Genomic DNA, 21,216 nt, shown 5'->3' on the forward strand with positions numbered 1-21,216 from the left:
TGTGAACAGTCAGAGTGTGTGTTCTGTCGTGGTTAAGACTGGAGGTTGTGGTCTGTGACTCCAGCAGTGTGAAAGGTCCATTTATAGAACTAAAAGCACTTAAGGCATAATATGCTCATTTCATTTAGTCCTGAGAGTCTCTTGAATTATTGACTGAGCTACTGGACGCACAGTGCTCACTCACAGGTTGTGGGTTGTGTGTGTGTACGTGTGTGTGTTTAATCACAGTAGCTAAATACATGTGGGTGGTTCACCTTCACAAAATGTCTTGGTAAGGTGTTAGTAAGGTGCTGCTCCTCGGTATTGATTCTACAGGTCTCTGAACTCTACTGGAGGGATGAACACCTTTCTCCCTCATTTGGTGTTTTGATGCTGTACACGTCGGTACAAAATCTCCCATAGGTGTTCCGTTGGGTTGGTGACAGTGAAGGCCACAGTGTATGATTCATATCATTTTCATACTCAATGACCGTGACCCCTTGTGTCCTGTGGATGGGGGCGTCGTCATCCCATCAGGTTAGAAATGTTCCATCACAGAATAAAGGCGATCACTCAGAACAACTTTGTTTAGATTTGCAGTGACCACTTCCACTAAGGGGACAAATGGAGCCAAACCAAGCCAGCAAAATCGCCCCCACAGCATAATAGAGCCACTAGATCCCCTCATTGTGGGGGTGACTCAGGCCTGTGCTGGTCTCTTAGTGTCTGCCACACATGCATGCACCCACTTGTGGAGAATACACTGAGCATCAGTCATCAAATGTCGACCACAGTGTCCAACACTATTTACTGATGTCCCTTCCATAGATCTACATGCAGATGTCACTTTAGTCACTGTTCCTATCTAAACACTGGTTAGCTGAGGAGTCTTTGTGATTGAAGCACATCTGTGCCCACAGTCACTTAGATCTTTTCCTCTTGCTATTTTGATACAACATCAGAATCACCTGGGCCTGCACAGCATTTTTATACAAGCCACAAAGCATGATGGGATGTTAACTGCTTAATTGTACCCTGCAGTGCACCTGAGCAGAAATATCTGCATTCATTGTGTTTCTCCACTCATTTATTCAGGTTTGTGCTTTGATTTGCACCTGTCTGTGAGCACTCTATAGCAGAGGCTCCCAAATTGGGTTTTATTAGTTGAGCTACTCTGCACTATTTCCACATATCTCCGAACAATGTCACTTGAGAACATGTCATTATCTCTGAATAAATTACAGCAACACACTGAGACAGACATATAGGTAAAGTACATTATCTCAGACAGGGGTCTCAACACAGTTTGCAATAATCAACAGTACATACTTCAGCTTATAATTGTTTCCTCTCTGCCATGTATTTCAGAAATCAATTAGAAGTCTGCATTCCCCTACTTCTTCCAACATTTACTCATATATTGGTCTAACAGGCCTGTTCAGTGACTTCAAGCATCGTCTTCATGGCGGAGAGAGTTTTTATTGAGATATAGTCGAGTTATTGACCATGCAGCCGTAAAATAAGCTGCAATCAATGTCCATATCCTGTAGGTCTGCAGTTAGGTGAGATCCATCCACAAACGGTGGTGATGGCAGCACTGAGGATGTGGAGGGTGAGTGTGAGTGATTCAGGGGACCCATAGCTGGAGAGGGGACAATGAATATACACTCACTATCTTGGCTCTAAGTTTTTTTAAACAAATAAAAATATGTCTGGACTCAGATGAAATGGTTTTCTTTTCATGCTAGATAAAGTAGACAAGTATGTTTGAATTGTTGTTCAACTGCGTCAATATCACAGCGCCGCCTGTGCGTAAAAATGAAAAAACTGGGTAATGTAATTACTAGCACGTCTTGTCGGGCGTGGCTGGCTTGTCTGCCGTAGGGGGGGTTCAGCCGTGGTGTGCTCCGGGGCTGCTGGATGCTCCGTGATGGATGAAGAGTGACAGATCGAGGTTAGCCGCCAGGGGAGTCCATTTTCTTTCAGCGCACGGTCCTTACTCGAGGAGAAAGCAGAGGAGGAATGGACGAGGAGCAGAGAGAGGAGCGACCGATTTCCACCCCTCCTCTTCCCCTCTCTGTCACACTCTCTCTCCTCTCCACTCCGGTGCATCACAACCTAGTGGGCTTTACCCGGACTGCACCGCATTGACGCTGCTGCTGCTGCTGCCGCTGCCGCTGCTGCCAGCCGACCCAACCCACTGAACTCACGCACCAGCATACACACTCTTTTTAGATGCTACTATCCTCAGCTGGAGACTGGATGCTGTGCAGACTGTGCGAGTGCGAGTGCGCGGATATGCAACAATTCCCTCTCTACCTCTCTTTGCGTCTTTCGCTCCGGATCCGGACTCTGATTCGCTGTCCTGCTCGGTAATGTCAAGACTTTGGAAGCGGGACTGACTCGGGGAGGAGGCTTGGAGATTATTGCTACTGCAGCATATTCAGTGCAACGCAAGAATTTGGAATATAACTTACAAGTCCGCAGAGCTCACGCCATGAATGTAGCTATTCACTTGAAACCGTGAGCTCCCCTCTGCGCTGTCTCCAACATGGGTGTTGACTGAATGGAAGAGTATCCCCGCGCTGCCACAGAGGTATGAGGATGCACTTGTGAGGATTTAAACTGCGCCCACTAATTCCTGGACCATGCAGATTCTGCAGCCGAGGACGTTATTTGTGTTACTGGCCCAGGCGCATGTATTATTATCTCTGAGAAATAATGGAGAGGTGCGAACTAAGGAGGACGGCAACACCAGTGCGCACTCTGCCAGGACTTTCCGTGGGTCACTGCGGGAGAGTCATCAAAACAAAGCCAGGGACCGTGCGCTCTCGGGGGGATATGCCACAGGTGCGTCCTCGGCGGAGCTGCAGGCGCAGCGGGCAATTACCAGAGGGACCCTTAACTCCACTCACCCCTGGAAAAGGGTAATTGCTGGAGAAACGAGGCGAATGGGACACAACAAACGCGACTTCAATAGGACTGTGACACCCATGGAGGATCCCAACGCCGTCTCACATTGGGACCCGACGCGCCACCATAATAAGAGGATAAAGTTGAATGGTGGTCTTAGTAGTACGAGGACGCCAGCAGGTGGACACTACAATGCGGCTAAGCCCTCTTCAATGGGCCGGGGAGATGGAGGAGGGGGGCCCGAGGAGGGGGACAGGCACAAGAGAGGCACAAAAGACGAGCAGAAGAAAGCGTGGAAGAGGGGGAGAAACCGACTGAACAAAAGCGCGGTGCTCTTGGCTCAGCCTCACGCGTCGCCGTGGGAACCCATCCCCAAGCCGGTGGCCCTCACCTCCACCGACCTGCCCTTTGACCTGTTCACCAGGAGGCCCGAGTTCTTCACTTTCAGAGAGGAGAACCCCTGGGACGCCACGCCGATCACCCCTCCCAACTCGCAGGATTTCGGGGACGAGATCAAGAACCCCTTTTACCCGGTGACAAGTGAGACTTATGGCGCGTACGCGATTACATGCGTGTCCGGGGTGATTTTCCTGGTGGGGATAGCGGGCAACATCGCTATCCTGTGCATCGTGTGCCAGAACTACTACATGAAGAGCATCTCCAACTCTCTGCTGGCTAATCTGGCTGTCTGGGATTTTGTGCTCATCTTCTTCTGCCTGCCCATGGTGGTTTTCCATGAACTGACCAAGTCCTGGCTGCTGGGGGAGTTCACCTGCAAAGTGGTGCCCTACGTGGAGGTAAATCTAATGTGTTTTGTGTTTTTATTTCTGCTCTGATTGTCTTATGCACAGTTGGGGTGTTACGTTTTGAAGCAGTTCGTTCTGTAGGGATGTCAGATGGTAAATGGAATCATTAACATATCACTCAAACTTGTCTGAATGTGATCACACTTCCACAGTGACAACAGACATCATCTGCTGGACTTGAGGCTATGAACATGAGGTTTCAGACTCTTGTGTAAATGCTAAACGTTACTTAAAGGGTTGGTTGTCAGTTCCAAAGCCCTGACAGGCCAGAAAGTACACAGGCACAGCTATAGGACGTCACCACATCCAGTGGCAAGTGCACTCTGATTGTCACTTGTACACCTGCTGGAGAGAGAGAGAGAGAGAGAGAGAGAGAGAGAGCCTCACCTAGCCCTCAAGGCATGTAGACAAGACACACACGAATACACACCAGGATGTTAGGCAGTAGCTTCCTTTCACCGTCTTGTGTAAGACACTCTCTCTTGTGCTTACATAGTGAATAAAAAACATTGCAGGTGCACACACACACACACACACACACACACACACACACACACGCACACACTGTCACTCTCTGTCTCTCCTTGTCCTTGTTTTTCTGTTTGTCTTTCACACACTTGTGTTCACCAGCAGTGGAGGGATGCTAGACAGGTTGTTTACACCATGTTAATACCTTCCCTTTGTGCACTTGCTGCAATTACACCAGTGTCAGATTCACTCCAAAACGTCTTTTGTATAGAGCAGGGGCTCCCAGCTCAGGGGTCTTAAGCTTGTTTTGAATGACAATTGTCACAACCCGACACGAGGAAAGACAAAGAGAGGAGACAACACACATTATTTTAAAGGTCTGTCTTGACCCAAACACAACATAAATGAGACAACAACAGATGAAACTGAAAGAAATGATGTTGCGGGGTGGTGTCTGAGGTGAATGAGTTAGTGAGAGATGCACTGTGTGGAGCAGCAGAATGAGAAAACCGGAGTCTGACTCTCTCCAGCTTCTAGAGCCACAACAGGTGACCAGAATTCAACTTGGACCCCGCCCCTGCAGAGAAGCCTGCAGACAGGGAGGGCTGTCACATAATGAAGTGGTAATATGAGCAGCTGAATACTATGTTATTGTCCTCATATTTCCTTCATGATGAGTTTCTGTGTGTTAGTAATTCGATGATGTTGAGCATTGGGTTTTACCAAATGAAAAGCATGAATAGCTTAGCTGTTGGGAAAGCTATTTTCAGGAACATCCCTACAGACAGATGTGCCAACCAGTTTCTGGAGCGATTTTAAAGAAGTTAGTAATTTCAGTGTGAAATTGGCTCATAAATCCAAGACCAAGCAATGTTTTCCTCTGGTTTTTTTGAGATGCATGTATGTAGCTCTCAGATAAAGATCACTACCTCTGATAGTTCTGCAAGGCATTAGACCACAAGCAGAGAAACATAAAAATAGCCTCACAGCCTAACAGTCGGCTCATGTTCACCTTTCATTCAGGTACAGTTTTAGTAGATATTCTTTGCTTTTTGGAGTTAAAGGTTATAAAGCCACAGGGCCACTGTAACCTTAATCAACTCTTAATACACAGTGTGTGTGGGCCCCAACGTGTGGGGTCTGAAAACCGGAAGCCCACTATGCATGTGGGGTCTGAAAGCTTTGTGGGGACCAAAATGCTTTGACTTGGTTTTAGGACTAAGGTTAGAATTAGTTTAAGGGTTTAGGCATTCAGTTGAGGTGGTTAGGGTAAGGGGCTTGGGAATGAATTGTGTCAATGAGGGGACCCCACAAATATAGTAAAACAAGCATTAGTGTGTGCGTGGGGAGTAGTGTACTCACCCTGTCTCTGAGCATTTACTATAGCATGAATATGCATTTTGTATTTATCAGGACATGCTCACTAGTCTATGTTTACTTTGATGTTTGTGTGTCTGTGTGCGTGCACATGCATGTGTCAGGCCGTGAGTAATGCAGCCTGGGGCTCACGCTCTCCCTGTGGAACATTCAGTGAAACACACACACACACACACACACACACACACACACACACACACACACACATACACACATTTACCCTATGGAGTGACTTTATTCTTCACTTAACCCAAATTCAGTTACCGGAGACATCAACATTTGGCCTGAAATAAAGACACACAAAAGCAAGACACACACACGCACACAAAAAGGCACTTTCATGCAAACATGATGTGTGCATGCATAATCAGAAGGTGGTACAGTGGTAGGGCCTACAGTGTCTGCAGAGAGAGGAGTCCCCCGTGGTGCTGCCTTCAGTAAACCTTGTTTTATTCGGTGTTTAATAGAGTGTGGGATTTTGGAAACCTCAAAGAGAAAGCAATTTTAGGTGCGAGATGTGAGCAAACACAGCAAGGAAAATTGTAGGAGTGCTGCACAAAATAAAATGCGAGCTAAAGTCAGCCTGCATTATTTCAGATACGCTCCCGTTTCGTGCTGTTGTCGCTGCAGACGACCCCCTCCAAGGCAGAGATGCACAGAGCAGCAAATTCAGGCAAAACTAATGGGGGATAATTGGCTTTTTGCACCTGGCAGCTGATTAGGATAAGTCTTGAAAGTAGGTTAAAATAACACATAACCAGTGCAGTAAGCATTTTATAAGCCAGAGGGGGGAATGAGTCATTTGTCAGGGTTCATTCAGAACTATGCTCCCGTAACTGAGTGATGTTAAAAACTTTTGTCTCGTTAACTCTAAACAAAGAGACACCTTCAATTCACTGGGGAAAAAAGCAACTTCAGGATGCTGAACTCCAATAATAATAATTATACATTCATCTTTTTCATGCATCACCATGAACATGATTTTTTAATCAATGGATGCTTATTGGCAAAGAATCATTGTTTAACCGCATGAAAACACAGCTGTGTACAAGATTATAACGATGATGCCTGTAAATGAGAAGCGCCGCACATCTTGTTGTTCAGTAATGGCGCATGAAAATATCACATGTGTAACTTTAAGTCTCAAAAATTGAAATCACACATCTTAAGCCCTTTGGTCAGATTCATCAGTTGTTTTGAAACTATACACACATACTGTATGCAACAGCCTGACGACCGGTCCCATTAGCAGACAGACATGTGTGCTGCGTTCACACTTTTTTTTTTAAACCTCTACAGCTAATTGCCAGTCATCACCATGGGACATAAATCTAGAGATTCTCAAAAGATGCAATGTCTCATTATTGTTAGACTGGCAGTTCCACTAACATTAACACTGTATACCATGTTACCGTATGCTGTATAGTTTGAGACATAATGGCTTATATTGGTTTATAGTACATGTGCAAAAACATCATAATACAGAACAACACTCACTCAACTTAACACTGAACAATTCACTGCATGCACCCCTTTCGTTTGTGTGTCTCACTTATACACTACTGCGCTGTACAATACCCTGTAGTCAGAAACTGTAGGCTGTCTTTGCTATGGTACAGTGGGCTTCAGCTGGCAGGGAGAGAGAGAAACAGACTATTGAAGCAGAGCAGGAAAGAGGCTGAGGAAAGTGACAGAGCGATAGATTGGTAGAAAGAAAGAGAGAGAGAGAGAGGAGAGGAGAGGGAGAAAGAGGCACAGGGCTGCACCGAGCCACAGAGGGCCAGAGGAATGTATTATGCTGAAATTGGTGGTAACGGCCGCACATACATCAGCTTGACATGGTCACATTCACTGCTTCAACTCGCTCACACGCGCGCGCGCGCACACACACACACACACACACACACACACACACACACACACACACACACACACACACACACACACACACACACACACTAAATAACAATCAGAATTGTAAAATTCAGTTGCTCTGCATGGTTCTGCAACATCCAGGAATATAAGGCTATTTCACAGACCCCGGAGAGCCCACATGCAATTACAGTTTTCTTTCTACTATCTGACCCCCCCCACCCACCCACTCAATATAATTACTATCACTTAACTTCTATGGAGAGCTCTGGAGATGCCCACCTTCCTATATCAAGAAAGTCAATGAAAATAGGTTCAGTCTCTCACTTTATAGAATTACATACATTGTCTATTTATCTAGCTAACTATCTAGCCAGCAGACACACACACACACACACACACACACACACGTACAAAGTCAGTAGGGTGTGCTGATCCTCCAGATGGGTGGGATGGCCTTCTCTCCACTGATCACTGCCCACGGCTGTTCTCCTTCTCTCTCTTTCTCTCTTTCTGCATCAGCTATCTGTGATTAGAAGCAAGCCTCAGGGGGAACACACACACACACACACACACAATCACACACACACACAGTTTGAAAGCATTTGGGCACACACACACACACACAACTGAGCTTGTATGCTGAGTGCACATACAGTTACAGTACAGATACTGTAGCAACACATAAACACAACTTAAGTCCACAAAAACACACACTAGAGCTCGTGCCCTTTGCGTTCTTAGCCCGTCTATTAGGCACGCGAATGATCGTTAATTGGAAGATATGTAAATTATTCAGGATATATAATTAGTGGCTCTACATAATGCATGATGTTGAGTCCATGCAGTCAGCTCTTTGTCCGTGGATGAGCAGATAGTGTGTTTTGTATGATGAGACAAGACCACACAGCAACACGAAGCAGAGATTAGGCTTGCTGTTGGATGCAATTAACCAAATTGATAATTATCCATGTAAATATGAAATATTCATTGGATGATTAGGTGTGTTGGTGATATGAAAAAGAACAGTGCATCAGTTCCAGACCGACACAGAACGGGCTGGCTAGTAGCCAGAGAATAGAAAAGAATATGAAAGCTATTGCATTTTGTGCTGCCACCAAGTAACACTTCTAGGCAGGAGTCAATGACCTGGAATAAGACTTTCCAGCAGCCGCTGTGCACTGAGAGCAGAATGAATTTTTTATTGTCCAGGGGAAATCTGCCACAGGTCAGGATATAATTTAATGGAAGAGGAATTTATTGTCTGGAATTAACTGCCACAGACACACTGTAAAAGCCTGACACAGAAAGCAACAGAACAGAGGAAAATACAGTACTGTGTTGATTGTTGCTATGAATTTAATTAAAGAAAATAGCAAGAAGAAAAACTGTGCGAGTGTTATTTATGAATTAAATGGCTAGAATTATTTATGCCTGAGAATAGGATAGAATATAATAGAATAGAATATAATAGAATAGAAAGATATTGTCTTGAACAGTAGACGATCTTAACACAAAGTCCATTCTTTGTGCAACAGGGATATAACATGTTAATTAGTGAGCTTTAGACACTAAAGGGTTCCAGTCTTTGTGCTAAGCTAAGCTAATTGGCTACTGGCTCCAGCTTTACATTTACCGTACACACAACACAAGTGTTATCGATCTTTTTCATCTTTTTCTCAGCAAGAAAGCAAAGAGATGTATTTGCCAACATGTTGAAGTGTCTTTTAAAGTGCTCAGAAAAGAAAGGAAATTCTGATTCCATGGCAACTAGCTGGGCAAGCGCCGTTTGCTGAGGAAGACCATGTGATGAAACTGAAAGCAGATACTAAATGGATGCATTATGAAGCTTTCAACCACATCTTGTGGTCATCACAAAACCGATATTCCCTGTTTATGCCATTACAACTGAGCAACTCCATCCACCGAGTGAAGGGAGTCGATGTGGTTGAAAGCTTGAGAGACTATGAATAAAAACTGTGAACAAATGATATCAGCGGTGAGGTTACACAAAGACATGATGAAAGAAGAAGTGCTTTTCTGAAAATCTGCATATAGATAAGAAGCAGAAAACTGCATCTAAAACTCAGTCATACTGTGTGTGAAGTTACACATGCAAATTTTGATCCTGTTTGAACACCTGAGTCCAAGGTCCAATTCAAGGTCCAGTCAGGGAGCAGGTGTTTCTGTTACTTTGAGTTTTACACACAGTTTACTGCTTTGTATCTGTACACGGAATTTCACAAAACCGTTTCTTTTTTCAGTGTCTTAGCGTAGCCTCACCATTGACATCGTCCTTCACAGATTTGATTCACAGTCTCTCTTTTACAATATTTTTTTTTTTACAAATCCTTTCTACGCATGTACAAACTTGAAACTCTGGAATTATTTGTGAACATCACTTTATAAGCTCGAAATCTTTTTGGCCCTGATTTGAGCCCGCAGTTGTCGCCTTTTTAAGTTCCATGCTCTAACATCATCAGAGAAGAATCTCTTCCCACCCACAAGGATGGACTCAGCCAGTCTGTCTGCCATAACCCCACTCACAGACACACACACACGCTCATATTCGCATCATCCTCACTTGTCATATGCACGAACCCACAATAAAGTTCACATTTTAATAATTCTGCATAAATGTGGACATTCACAGACACACACACACACACTCGCTCACATATGGGTGTGCACGCTAAGCCACAGCTCTCCTTTCACTCTCCCAGATACACATCACAGCTGTTAGACGGATGGTGGCTGTCAGTGGCAGGGTCTCTGGTTAGAGTTATGTTCTGCAGGAGCCTGCACTGGGTCACACACTCAACCTAGAGAAAGGACTGCAGCTGAAATAACCCTTTGTCTTCCAGTCTCGTTACTATGAGACAGTACGTGTAGGTGTGTGTTGTTGTGTCTGCACGTTAGCCCATTCATCACCAGATAACACCATTATCCCTGACAGTGGCTGTCGTCACAGTATGGGCCGCGCAGCTCTCCACCAGCACTTGTTAAGACCCAATTAATAGCACAAGGCCTTTGTGCCACCAGCTCGCAGGACCTTTAATCAAGAAGTTAATGGGCCGTTATTAAAAACAGCACCAGGGGAAAATGTCTTTCTCACCTGCTGTGCACATAGATGGCCAGAACCTGTGTTGATGATGAAAGGCCTTTTTTTCTTTTCTTTTTTTCATCTTTCTTTTTGAAATCCAAGGTTGAAAAGAAATTGGTAATATGAAGTGGAAAAACTGTACTGAGCTACTTCACAAGTGGTATATAGTCCGTTTATGACAAGTGCTTTTGAAATTTAACTTGATAACTTAACGAGGTCAAAGGGAATATTTCTAATAATAGCACTCACAATTTACAGATAACAGTATATTACAGGACATGTTTTGACAGTTAGATGAGAAGATCAATACCACTCTCACGTCTGTACAATAAATATATACAGCTACAACCAGCACCTGGTTAGTTTAGCTCAGCTTGGTGTTAAGACTGGAAATGGGGGAAACAGCTAGACTGTCTCAAAAAAAAACTTATGGTCATACAAAGGGTTAGTCTATTTCCTGTAAAACCATAGCCAGGGTACCCGTTTCTCCTCTGGTAAGATAAGCAAAGCTAAGCTAGCTGGCTGTGGCCTTCTATTTTCCATACAGACATGAGTGGTATAGGTCTCATCTGACTTTCTCAGCAACAAGGTGAATATTTCCTTAAAGGGAAAGTGGGGCATAGGAACCACAAAAAGTACAACATCATTATCTTGTTTTTTTTTTTCCCCCACATTATTGCATCACTGTTTTAAATAAGTAATAAGATTTAAATGATAATATTTAAGGAGCACCATTTGCAGCCCCAAGGCCAGCAGGCCTGTTATCCTTCCAGCAGGTAAAGTGAACATGACAGGGTCAAGGCTGCTGTTTGGAGGAAATGTCACATTACCATTGTTAATCATTCTGAACAAGTCATGGCTTATTTCTCTCTTCCTGTCACTTTGGGCTGTCTCTATCTCACTGATGTGTTCCCCTGCTATTGTTCTCTCGTCGCTCTCACTCTCTCAGCTCTTTCTCTTTCTCTCACACTTAGTTTCTCCCACTCACTCATTGCTTTTTCCTTCCTTTCCTATTCTTCTCCTGTCCCTGTTTCTCATTCCCTCATTTGCATAACCCCCATCCACAAACACACACCAGCCCTGACTCTTACACTCTCTCTCTCTCATCTCCCCCTCCAGTACAAAGCTATGCTTGTTCGCCCTGCCCTTGCTCCCCGCCCAGACACGCTGATCAAAGCTGGGTTTCCTGGTCCTCCAATGACAGCCTTTAAAGCCATTCCAAACCTGTTGTTCGAGCCATGAAATATTCACCATGTGCAAGCACCTGTCCATGTGCACTGAGGGTTTATGTGTGTTCACATACAGCATCACGTAGGGGAATAAAGATGTACTTGGTGTGCATGGAGACTAAAATGGGTCACACATACAGCCTGATATGAAGCTTCTTCAACCATTAAGATTAAGGGGTGTTGGGCAAATCTACATGGGAAAATCAATGTGTTTTTGACCATTCTATTGGGAATACGAAGCCAGATCTGTCTGATCCAGTAGCTGTCAAACGCACCTAGTTAAAACTTAAAAGTTAAAATGCTAGAATATACCCCTAACATGCAGCAAACTGTGGAGTGGGATGGAGAAATAAATAGACAGCAATTCCAGTGAATGGTATCCACGCTGACAGATGAGTCAGAGAATGAAGTGAGCAGAGTTGCTCTGGGTCTATTTCAGCCACATGTTGCAGATGAAAGGTGCTTTTTTTTGTTTGTGTTTTGTTCATACTGGAGCCAAGAAGAGGCTGTCAAAATCCTGTTTAAACTTAAGTGCCATAACAGCTTGAGACTGACACTCATCTCCTCACAAACTAGGGCACAAAAATATACAGATAAGTAATATAGGAATATCAGAGTGTGTTTTTTAAAGATAAAAAAATAAGGTTACTGAGCTATGGATTTCTAGGGTTTGGGTTCTGATTCACGACTCCACTTTTTAGAGTAGTCTTTTATTGTAGTCTTTTACAGCTCGAGGCACACCTGTGCAATAATCAGCATCTTGGTATGCCACACCTGTCAGCTGGACGCATTATCTTGGCAAAGGAGAAGTGCTCACTAACACAGATTTAAACACATTTACGAAGCAGATTTGAGAGGAAGACACCTTTTGTGTGCTTAGACGTGGTCTTAGATCTTTTATTTCAACTCATGAAAAATGTGAAATAAAAGTGTTGCATTTATATTTTTGTTCGGTATAAATTGCCTATGTTTTGCATGCAATATGTATTAACATATACACAACTCGTTGTTGCGCTGCTGCAGGTCTCAGAACCTGACAGGTCGCAGAAGATGTTCTGCTTAGTTGCTGTACATGTGACCCATTACACACTTTCACTCAGTAGCCTGTTTTTGGGACAGTTTTTTTTTTTTTTTTTTTGTAGTGGAAGATTAGCTACTATCAAAACACGTCCCTGCAAGTTTACATGAGCATGACTGACTTTTCTGAGCTCTTCATAATTTAACTTTTTCTGTTGTTTATATATAAGTGAACAACACCTGTTTACATTGATGAAAATAAGCTTAGCTCAAGATTGCTGCACAGTCACCTGCATTTATTAGATTTTTGGTAACTGTAAGATGACAACGTCTGTCAAGGGCAATCAAATCTTAATGGATAAATCCATCCAGTTTGAATGAACCACTCACATACATATTTTTGGCTTAAATCTATTCCATGTTGCTCTGAAAAAATGCATAACCTAAATGCCTAATGAGTAATGACTGCTTAGCTTTGGCTAAATTTCAAAAGAATTAATTACAATTATAGATACAAGATTGCAACGTGACGGCAGATAATAAACCCCTCTGGTCCAAAACGCAGTCACACTGATCACACAGAGAGCTGGAGTCTGTGGGCAGTTTGTCTACCCCACTTACCCCGCACTGTTCCATGTGGTCACCCTTCATTAACCTAGTTATGACCTCCCTGTGTGTCAGAGGGTTAGTGTGTGTATGTGTATGTGTGTGTGTGTGTGTGTGTGTGTCAGACCTCAACACACAGAACATCTTGCAGTGTGTGTACATCTAAATCTGTCCAGGAAGTATGTGTTTAGAGCACTAAAGCCATGGCTCACTGGGGCCATCTGGGAAGCTGGCTGTTGTAATTAAATCTGATATGAAGGGAGGAATTGTGGGAGGAAAGGAAGGAGTGGTGTACAAAGGGGAAGACAGGGTGAGGAGAGGAGGAGAAAGAAGAGAAAATAAAAAGTGAGAGACAGAGAGTGGCAAGGTGAGACAGGATGGAGGATGGGTAGGGATCAGTGGCTCTGCTGGCAGATCTGGTACTGGAGAGGGAAATGATGGAAGAAACTGGTTCATGTAAGGACACAAGTGCGTGCACGTGCACACACACACACACACACACACACACACACACACACACACACACACACACACTCTCGCTCGCACGCATGCACGCACTCCAGCTGCAGAGCCATGTTTTGCAGGGTGCCCACTCTGCCAAAATGACTGTTAATCCAACAGATGCTTTCTCATGCTGAGGAAAATTTGTGCTCTCGCTGACAATTTTGCAGAGTTTATACATCGAGAACTTGGAAGCATTGCCAGGTAATTAGCTGTTACATGAAGGTTTGAGTGAGACATTAACAGGAAATTTTGTTAATTAGAGAAACTGTCATTGAAATAGTGGGTGTGAAAATACATTTGAATTAGTGAATGCAATGATGACAGCATTTAATCCGCCCTCTCAGTCACTATCTGTGCGTTTTCACTCTCTCATGCACACACACATTCAGGGATGCTACACTGTGTTGATAGCAGCTTATAGTTTTCCATTGTGCTCCTATTACTCCATGGCTTGTAATTACGCTGGTGTCATGTACACCTAAAGGCCAATGCCATTCCTGTGTGCCCTGCTCTTTAGTTATGTTGTGGTGGCTGACTTGTCAATGTGAGACGTTTTCTACTCTAGAGATAATTTTGTCAGTTCCTTGTTATTAAAACCAGGGACCTGACAACCTTGACTGCAGCTTGAAAACATGTCACATCAGTATTGCCCATCTGTCAGTTGAATTGATAATAGATTATCACCCATACAAGACTACCATTGGCTCACTCTTGTCTCAACTCCTCACCCTTACAGCCTTGTGCTGTTTTATGCTGTGTTTCAAGATATGAAACCATTTTCTTGCAGCACCAGGGTGCAGTGGGGAAGTCTATCTTTAAAGAGCCTCTGCAAGCCACCGAGACAAATGCCTGTACATTGATTGTGCTCAATGATTAAAGTGACTTCAATCCTGATAAATGATTTCTGTTTGCTTCTTCAGGTGGCGTCTTTGGGTGTGACCACCTTCACCCTGTGCGCCCTGTGCATCGACCGCTTCCGTGCAGCCACCAATGTCCAGATGTACTATGAGATGATCGAGAACTGCACGTCCACTACTGCCAAGCTAGCCGTCATCTGGATCGGTGCCCTTCTCCTGGCCCTCCCGGAGCTCCTCATTCGACAGCTGGTGGCAGAGGACACAGGAATCCCTGACGAGCCTCCTGTTGAACGCTGTATCATCAGGATATCCACCTCACTCCCTGACATGCTCTACGTGCTGGGCCTGACCTATGAGGGTGCTCGGCTGTGGTGGTGCTTCGGCTGCTACTTTTGCTTGCCCACCCTCTTCACCATTGGCTGCTCATTGGTAACGGCGCGCAAGATCCGGCGTGCAGAGCAGGCCAGTGTTCGCAGCAACAAGAAGCAGATTCGGCTGGAGAGCCAGATGAACTGCACCGTTGTGGCGCTGGCAATCGTCTACGGTGCGTGTGTGGTGCCTGAGAACATCTGCAACATAGTTTCTGCGTACATGGCGGCCGGCGTTCCTGAGCACACCATGTCTGTCCTCCATCTCCTCTCCCAACTGCTGCTCTTCTGTCGCGCCGCCGTGACGCCAGCACTGCTGCTTCTCCTGTGTCGCCCGCTGGGCAGGGCCTTCCTGGACTGCTGCTGTTGCTGCTGCTGCTGTAACCACGCGCCCTCCTCGGCCACAGCCAGTGATGATAACGAACACGAGTGCACCACCGAGCTGGAGCTGTCGCCGTTCAGCACCATCCGCAGGGAGCTGAGTAACTACACACCTGCTGGCTCCAACTGCTAAACTGACATTCCTCATTAAGGATGGAGATTTCACTAGCCTGCTATCCGCTTGTGGCTACTAGTTCTCAGACTTGGCTAGGAGACATCTGCCTTACCTAGTCTGGTCACATTTTTAAATGAGTGCATGAAGGGAGTCGGACACTGAATAATCACATTCAGCCAGTGTCCTATGTCCTCAACTTTCAGTCCTTACAATAACTTGTAGTAACTTGTAACCCTTATTTCCCAGGAAAGCTAACAAAAATCTAAATCTTCTTTTCCCTCAAGCCCTGGGGTGCTCTTAAAACAGGGTCAGTACATATTTTTAGCAATCCTGCCTGAAACCTTACAAACCTCCCTTGTGTAGACCTTGTATGCCTAAATATCTTTGAACAGTTGGGATGGTCTCTTAACCTGTCTGATGTCTGGTTCCTCACAAGAGGTTTGAATCAAGTTAATTTCTTTTAATTAACCTGATTCTGAGGCAGAAAAACTCGGCAGAAAATACTGCTGGCCTCAAGCTTTTCGTGACATGTCAAGGTAATAATATTTATACTCTACAACCTACAAATGATACAGAATATGCCATAATAAATTCTCTTAAAACAGTAACAAAACAGTTTGTGATTATAAATGTGTTTGGCCACCATAAATAATATTTATGTATGGGAAACTCTTAAGGGTGAAATAATCAATGCCAATCACCTTTCAAATGTGTCACTGGTGAAATTATGGGGACTAAGCTAATTAATCAAAGCAGGCTTGTACAATAATTTAAACATACCAGTGGGCTGACACTGCCTATAGATGTACAGGACTCGGTTTACAGACTACATTAGCTGCAATGTGCAGTTCATATAATGGTGCACACATGGGAACAAGGCCTCTGATAATTAATCTTGAGCAGGGCGTCTCAGCAGTAATGACAGTTTGCAAGAGGAAAACACAAAGAAGATATATTGCATCGCAGAATCCAAATGTACACAACACCGAGACTGTATATTGAAAAATATCCAGTTGACTCAAACATAACTGGGCTGGTCTCAGAGAACAACAGCGTGGACTTGAGTGGAATTAAATGGTTTGGAAAGGACTAATTGAAATCACATTAGAGTTGAATGGAGCGGAATGGAATCAGATGAAACACTACAGATTCAATTCAATGGATGAATATGAATGGAGTGACAAGTAATTGAACAAAAAAACCGTAGAATACAAAATGGAAAGTGATGGACTCAGTGTGAACTGGACTGAAAATGAATATCTGCACTACACTGTTGTATCATGTTACGCCTTACACTTTGGGCTGTGTATATACTGTACACTTTCTTTGGTGCTCTTATGATGAATGCGCTGTAAACAACAAATCCATTGGTTCGACTCAGAATCGCAAGTAATTGAGCTGGGGACTATGTTTCTGGTCAAGAAGACAAATCACAGTTATCTGCGACTGTGGAATACGTGAACAACAGTGAGGTCAAAGAAGAAAAAAAAATCAATGTAGAGTTTCACTGAGCCACAGACAGATTGACCAGATCGCCTGAATCTTTGAGTATAAACACTGCTTTTATTAAGCATGACAGTTGTTTGAAAGATACACTACAAGTATGGTAGCAATTTATTTCACAGTGCGCAAATTACTTTTTTTTTACAAGTAAAGACTGATGAATAAAAAGCTAATTAATGGTAATTAACACTGTAGAGTTTTACTTTAATAGATGCAATAATTAACTAGCATCTACATATTTTTATTACATTGGTACAGAAATATAATTAGTGGCAGTTTGTTCTGTTATGTAACATATTAACAGGGACAGTAACAATCACTGACTAGATAATTACATCATGTTATTTACTTACTACAAAAAAAGTGCCAATACTGCATAATAACACTGTAAATACTAGTAACCGCTGGACTGTAAATATAAGTGGAATTATATATTTGTACCAATAGTCATTGCAAAGTTCCTCGTAAATACAAAGTAGCTTTTTCATTTTTGTTATTTATGTATGATTCCTGAATTGTAAAACAAAGTGATGCCATGGCTACAGTATGTAAATCAAATCAAAAGATCGCGATAGACTGTTTGCTGTCTGCATCAGGCTCTAGCAAAAGTGATACTTGGAGTTTTCCAGATTTCCCAAACCAGAAACCTGAGTTCACAAGTTTAGTGCAGTTTGTTTATCTGATCTAGCGTAATGTGTAATTGTTAGCGCGTCCAGCTAACTGACGCACTAGGTAGGTTGGTAGTAACCAAGCATTCTCTCAAGGCCAAGGATTAGTTTGATATAGGTTACAGGTTAGGTTGAAAAAAGGCCTGTTCTCAACCAGGGAACTCATCCACTAGTGAAGACAATGTGTAGTATTTCCAGGTGTGGAACCTGTTCCGGGATGATATAAGAAATTAGGGAAATGTTAGCTCCGTTCTGTAAGTTTATACTCCAGCAACTCCAGTCATTGTTACCTGAGATAGTCTTACATTTGCCAGACTCATCAGTAAGCCCACATCCTTTTCATTTATAACATTGAAAGTGAAAATGTACTGTTTAAAAATAAAAATAAATATCCAAGCAGCCAACACTTTTAAATTCCAACAAAATGATGATACATTTTTCTTATCATATTTATAAGGACTATGTAGTCCTACGTAGCAGCACAGTGTGGCTTCATGTTTTCTACATGGATCATCAGCTTGTGGGAATCCTGACTTTATGCACAGTACATGCAGCATTAGCCTCAGTCTTTTAGCACTATACGATGTCTGAAGTCATCTAAGGCATATTTCAGACCCTTCAACAGGCTTCCTGTTTTCAAATGAGTCTGCTAATGTTATCTCAGTGAGCTAGCTACAGCTAAGAGAATCCTCCAGCGACAGATGTTAATATAGTCAACAAAATCAACAGTTGCCATTAGAGGCTGCCTTTGTCTACTTGCGTCTGAAATGAAGGATCCATTGTGTCAATAATTACTAAGAAAATCTACCACTGGCATAGCAACAGTAACTATGGGTGCAGGGCATAGCAAACTAATTCTTGACCTCTAAGACCCTTTGCAGTTTCATTACTTGGGTTTTTAAGGAGAACCAATGAAATGTTTTTCACAGTGTATAAATGTACAAGTGTATTGTACTGTAAATCTGTTTTCTTAATTCTACTAATCAGACCTGGGTTAAAACACGGTTCAAACCACTGGACATTTATCACAATTCAGGTAATTGAAGTTATACTGAAAACTGATTTGCCCAAACATTTGGTACCATCAGGTGTTATCCCCCCCCCCCCAACAAAAAAAAAAAAAATAGAGATAATTCAGACTAAATGGTGGTGAACTCTGTGATGACCCAGGTGTGATGTTCACTGGTATACTGTATATTGCGATGAATCTTTTACGTATGATTCTGCACTGCCAAACACCTTCTCTTTGTCTGTCTCTCGTGCTCTTGTGGTAGTAGCACACTATCTCTGGGTGTCTCTCTCAGCGTGGAGGTCAGTTTGCTCTCAGCTCCATCAGTACAGGGAGAAAAATATTACTATAAAACATAAATCATAAAAGTTTGGACAAAACCCAGGGCCATTTGTACTCAAAATATACATGTACACTATAGAGAGAAACTGTGGATGCAGGATCTTTTTTTTCCTGCCCTAGCTTGAGGCAGCAGCCCTTTGGCTCTAATGAACTCCAGTTTATGAGCTCTAAGAGATCCAGGTGGATGCAGCCTCTGGTTGGTGCTGCCTGCAGTTCTTCATGTTAATAGAGGACATGGACATCAACACATCAGTTCTGCAACACTATGCCCTGCAGCCTGTTTGACAACTCTTTTTATTACCATCACTATCAGGCTATTGTTGGATGTGTAAACCCGTCCAGGGATTTTAGTTTATAGGCCCTCGCACAAGCTGAGTTCTTCTCTGTTAAATCACTTAAGCTCTGTGTGATAAAGTCTAGAATTTCACCTTTTTTTTTTTTTTATTTTATTTTTTTTTGGATGGGACACATGTGTAAACTGACCTCCCGAATCTAATTATCTTTTTTCTGCATATTTCTGGAAGTATAGCTCATTCTAAATGGCTCCGTGTGTAGTAACGTGATTCAAACTATTGATGAAGTGATTCTTGTAAATCAGTCAGTGAGACGTTTATTCTGAACTTTGTGAGTATCCTCTTCACTCTGAGCAAAATGTGTCTGTATTTGATACCTGAAAATGTAAGCACACGGCCACTATTGTCTCTAAGTCTAGTCACTGGTTTCTAAATAGCTTTTTATATAGCCAAATACCGTCCCTTTGTTTATCAAAGAACTTTATCTTGAAAACTGTATATTAAAATCCTAAATGTACTGTTACTGTTGTGTGGATTTATTGTGTGTATTAACTATTTTTGATCTTTGATGAGAGTATACCAAAGGAAAGCTTAGTGTTAAGTGTGACATTATCTTTAATCTTTCATTGCTTCACTTGACTTAAACAGAACTTATTTATAATCCAAAGAATGTATCCAGTGGATCCAAAGTAAAGAAATAATCCAGCCTTTTGCCTCCATGCCAAATGGTTGTTGCTGTGAATATAATTACAGTTAAAGGGGTTACGCTAGCAATTTAATGTTGCTCTTCCATAAAATTGGGGGATTTTGAAAGACAGATTTAAAAAGAAGAGTCAAAACTGACGCAGCAGAGGCACAGTGATTCTAACAATATGGGTCAAACTCAAAAGTCACTGGATTTTACAATTTCCATAATGCAGCTCGATAGTGTTCATTCCACTTGTCCTGCCTGGTAAATCCCCAAGTCTAACACACTCCACACCTCCAGTTGTAAGTCTCTAGACTCAAGCTGAGACTAAACTGATCTTTATGAGTGAAGTGCCCCTTTAAGTACATATTTTGAATTTACAAAAATAGCCACATTTGAATTTCCCATTCTTCGTTAAGAAGATTAATATTAAAAGGAAGGTAAGAGGTATTGTGGTTAAGAGTGGTTTTGGAATAGAAGAAAACTTTAAACGTGAACACACACACTGACTTTACTTTTCTTCAGTAATGAAAGTGAGGTTTTCTTATGAGAGACGAACTTAACTCTTTTCCTCCATGGGAATAAGTCTCTGAGTGCGTCCTCCTGTCCTGATTTCCTTAAGATCCCCCTTCTACAGCTGTACTATAGCAAAAAAGTGTCTTCATTTTTCTTCCTCCTCACATAACAGAGGACCCTTTAAAATATTCATCAGCGATGTATCACTGTTCTCAGTTCTCCCAACACATCCTACACACCCCCCTTCTCTCTCTCTCCTCTCTGTTGCCTTGTTTTTGTCTGTTGCTTCCAAAGTGTTATACAACGATGACGACAGCGGCCGACATCCTGGGTCTGTGTTCGCGATAAGGACGCAGAACAGAACTGTTTATACCTCCTGTAACAGAATTAGCTGTCGTTCTGGAACACTGAGCAGATGCCAGGAAGCTTCCGCAAGCACCAAGGACGTCTTACGCAGTCCCCCCCAAGAGGACGCCGCTCACTCCCACTGTTTTGAGGAGGTGGTCTCTTTCATTTGGTCTCTTTGTCTTACTCTGTCTCATGTCAAGAGAGAACAGTGGTTGTAGAGATGTGGAGGAAAAAAGAGTGAGAAAGCAAGAGGC

The 21,216-nt window shown here is 43.0% G+C and overlaps 2 protein-coding genes across 3 annotated transcripts in view; one reads left to right on the forward strand and one right to left on the reverse strand.

The window, feature by feature from the left end:
* The window catches only part of LOC139635518 (hyaluronidase PH-20-like), a 92,972-nt gene that overhangs the window by 6,393 nt on the left and 65,363 nt on the right, over positions 1 to 21,216 (reverse strand). The gene's annotated exons all lie outside the window — the stretch shown is intronic.
* On the forward strand, positions 1,869 to 19,933 carry gpr37b (G protein-coupled receptor 37b). Its single transcript, XM_071502441.1, has 2 exons — positions 1,869 to 3,689; positions 14,795 to 19,933. The coding sequence occupies exons 1-2, from the start codon at positions 2,628 to 2,630 to the stop codon at positions 15,611 to 15,613; spliced, it is 1,881 nt and encodes a 626-aa protein (XP_071358542.1). The 5' UTR covers positions 1,869 to 2,627; the 3' UTR covers positions 15,614 to 19,933.

This window comes from Trachinotus anak, unplaced genomic scaffold (genome assembly GCF_046630095.1).
Source record: "Trachinotus anak isolate AG129_WGS33_773 ecotype Australia unplaced genomic scaffold, CSIRO_AGI_Tana_v1 ptg000018l, whole genome shotgun sequence".
NCBI classification, from domain to species: Eukaryota; Metazoa; Chordata; class Actinopteri; order Carangiformes; family Carangidae; genus Trachinotus; species Trachinotus anak.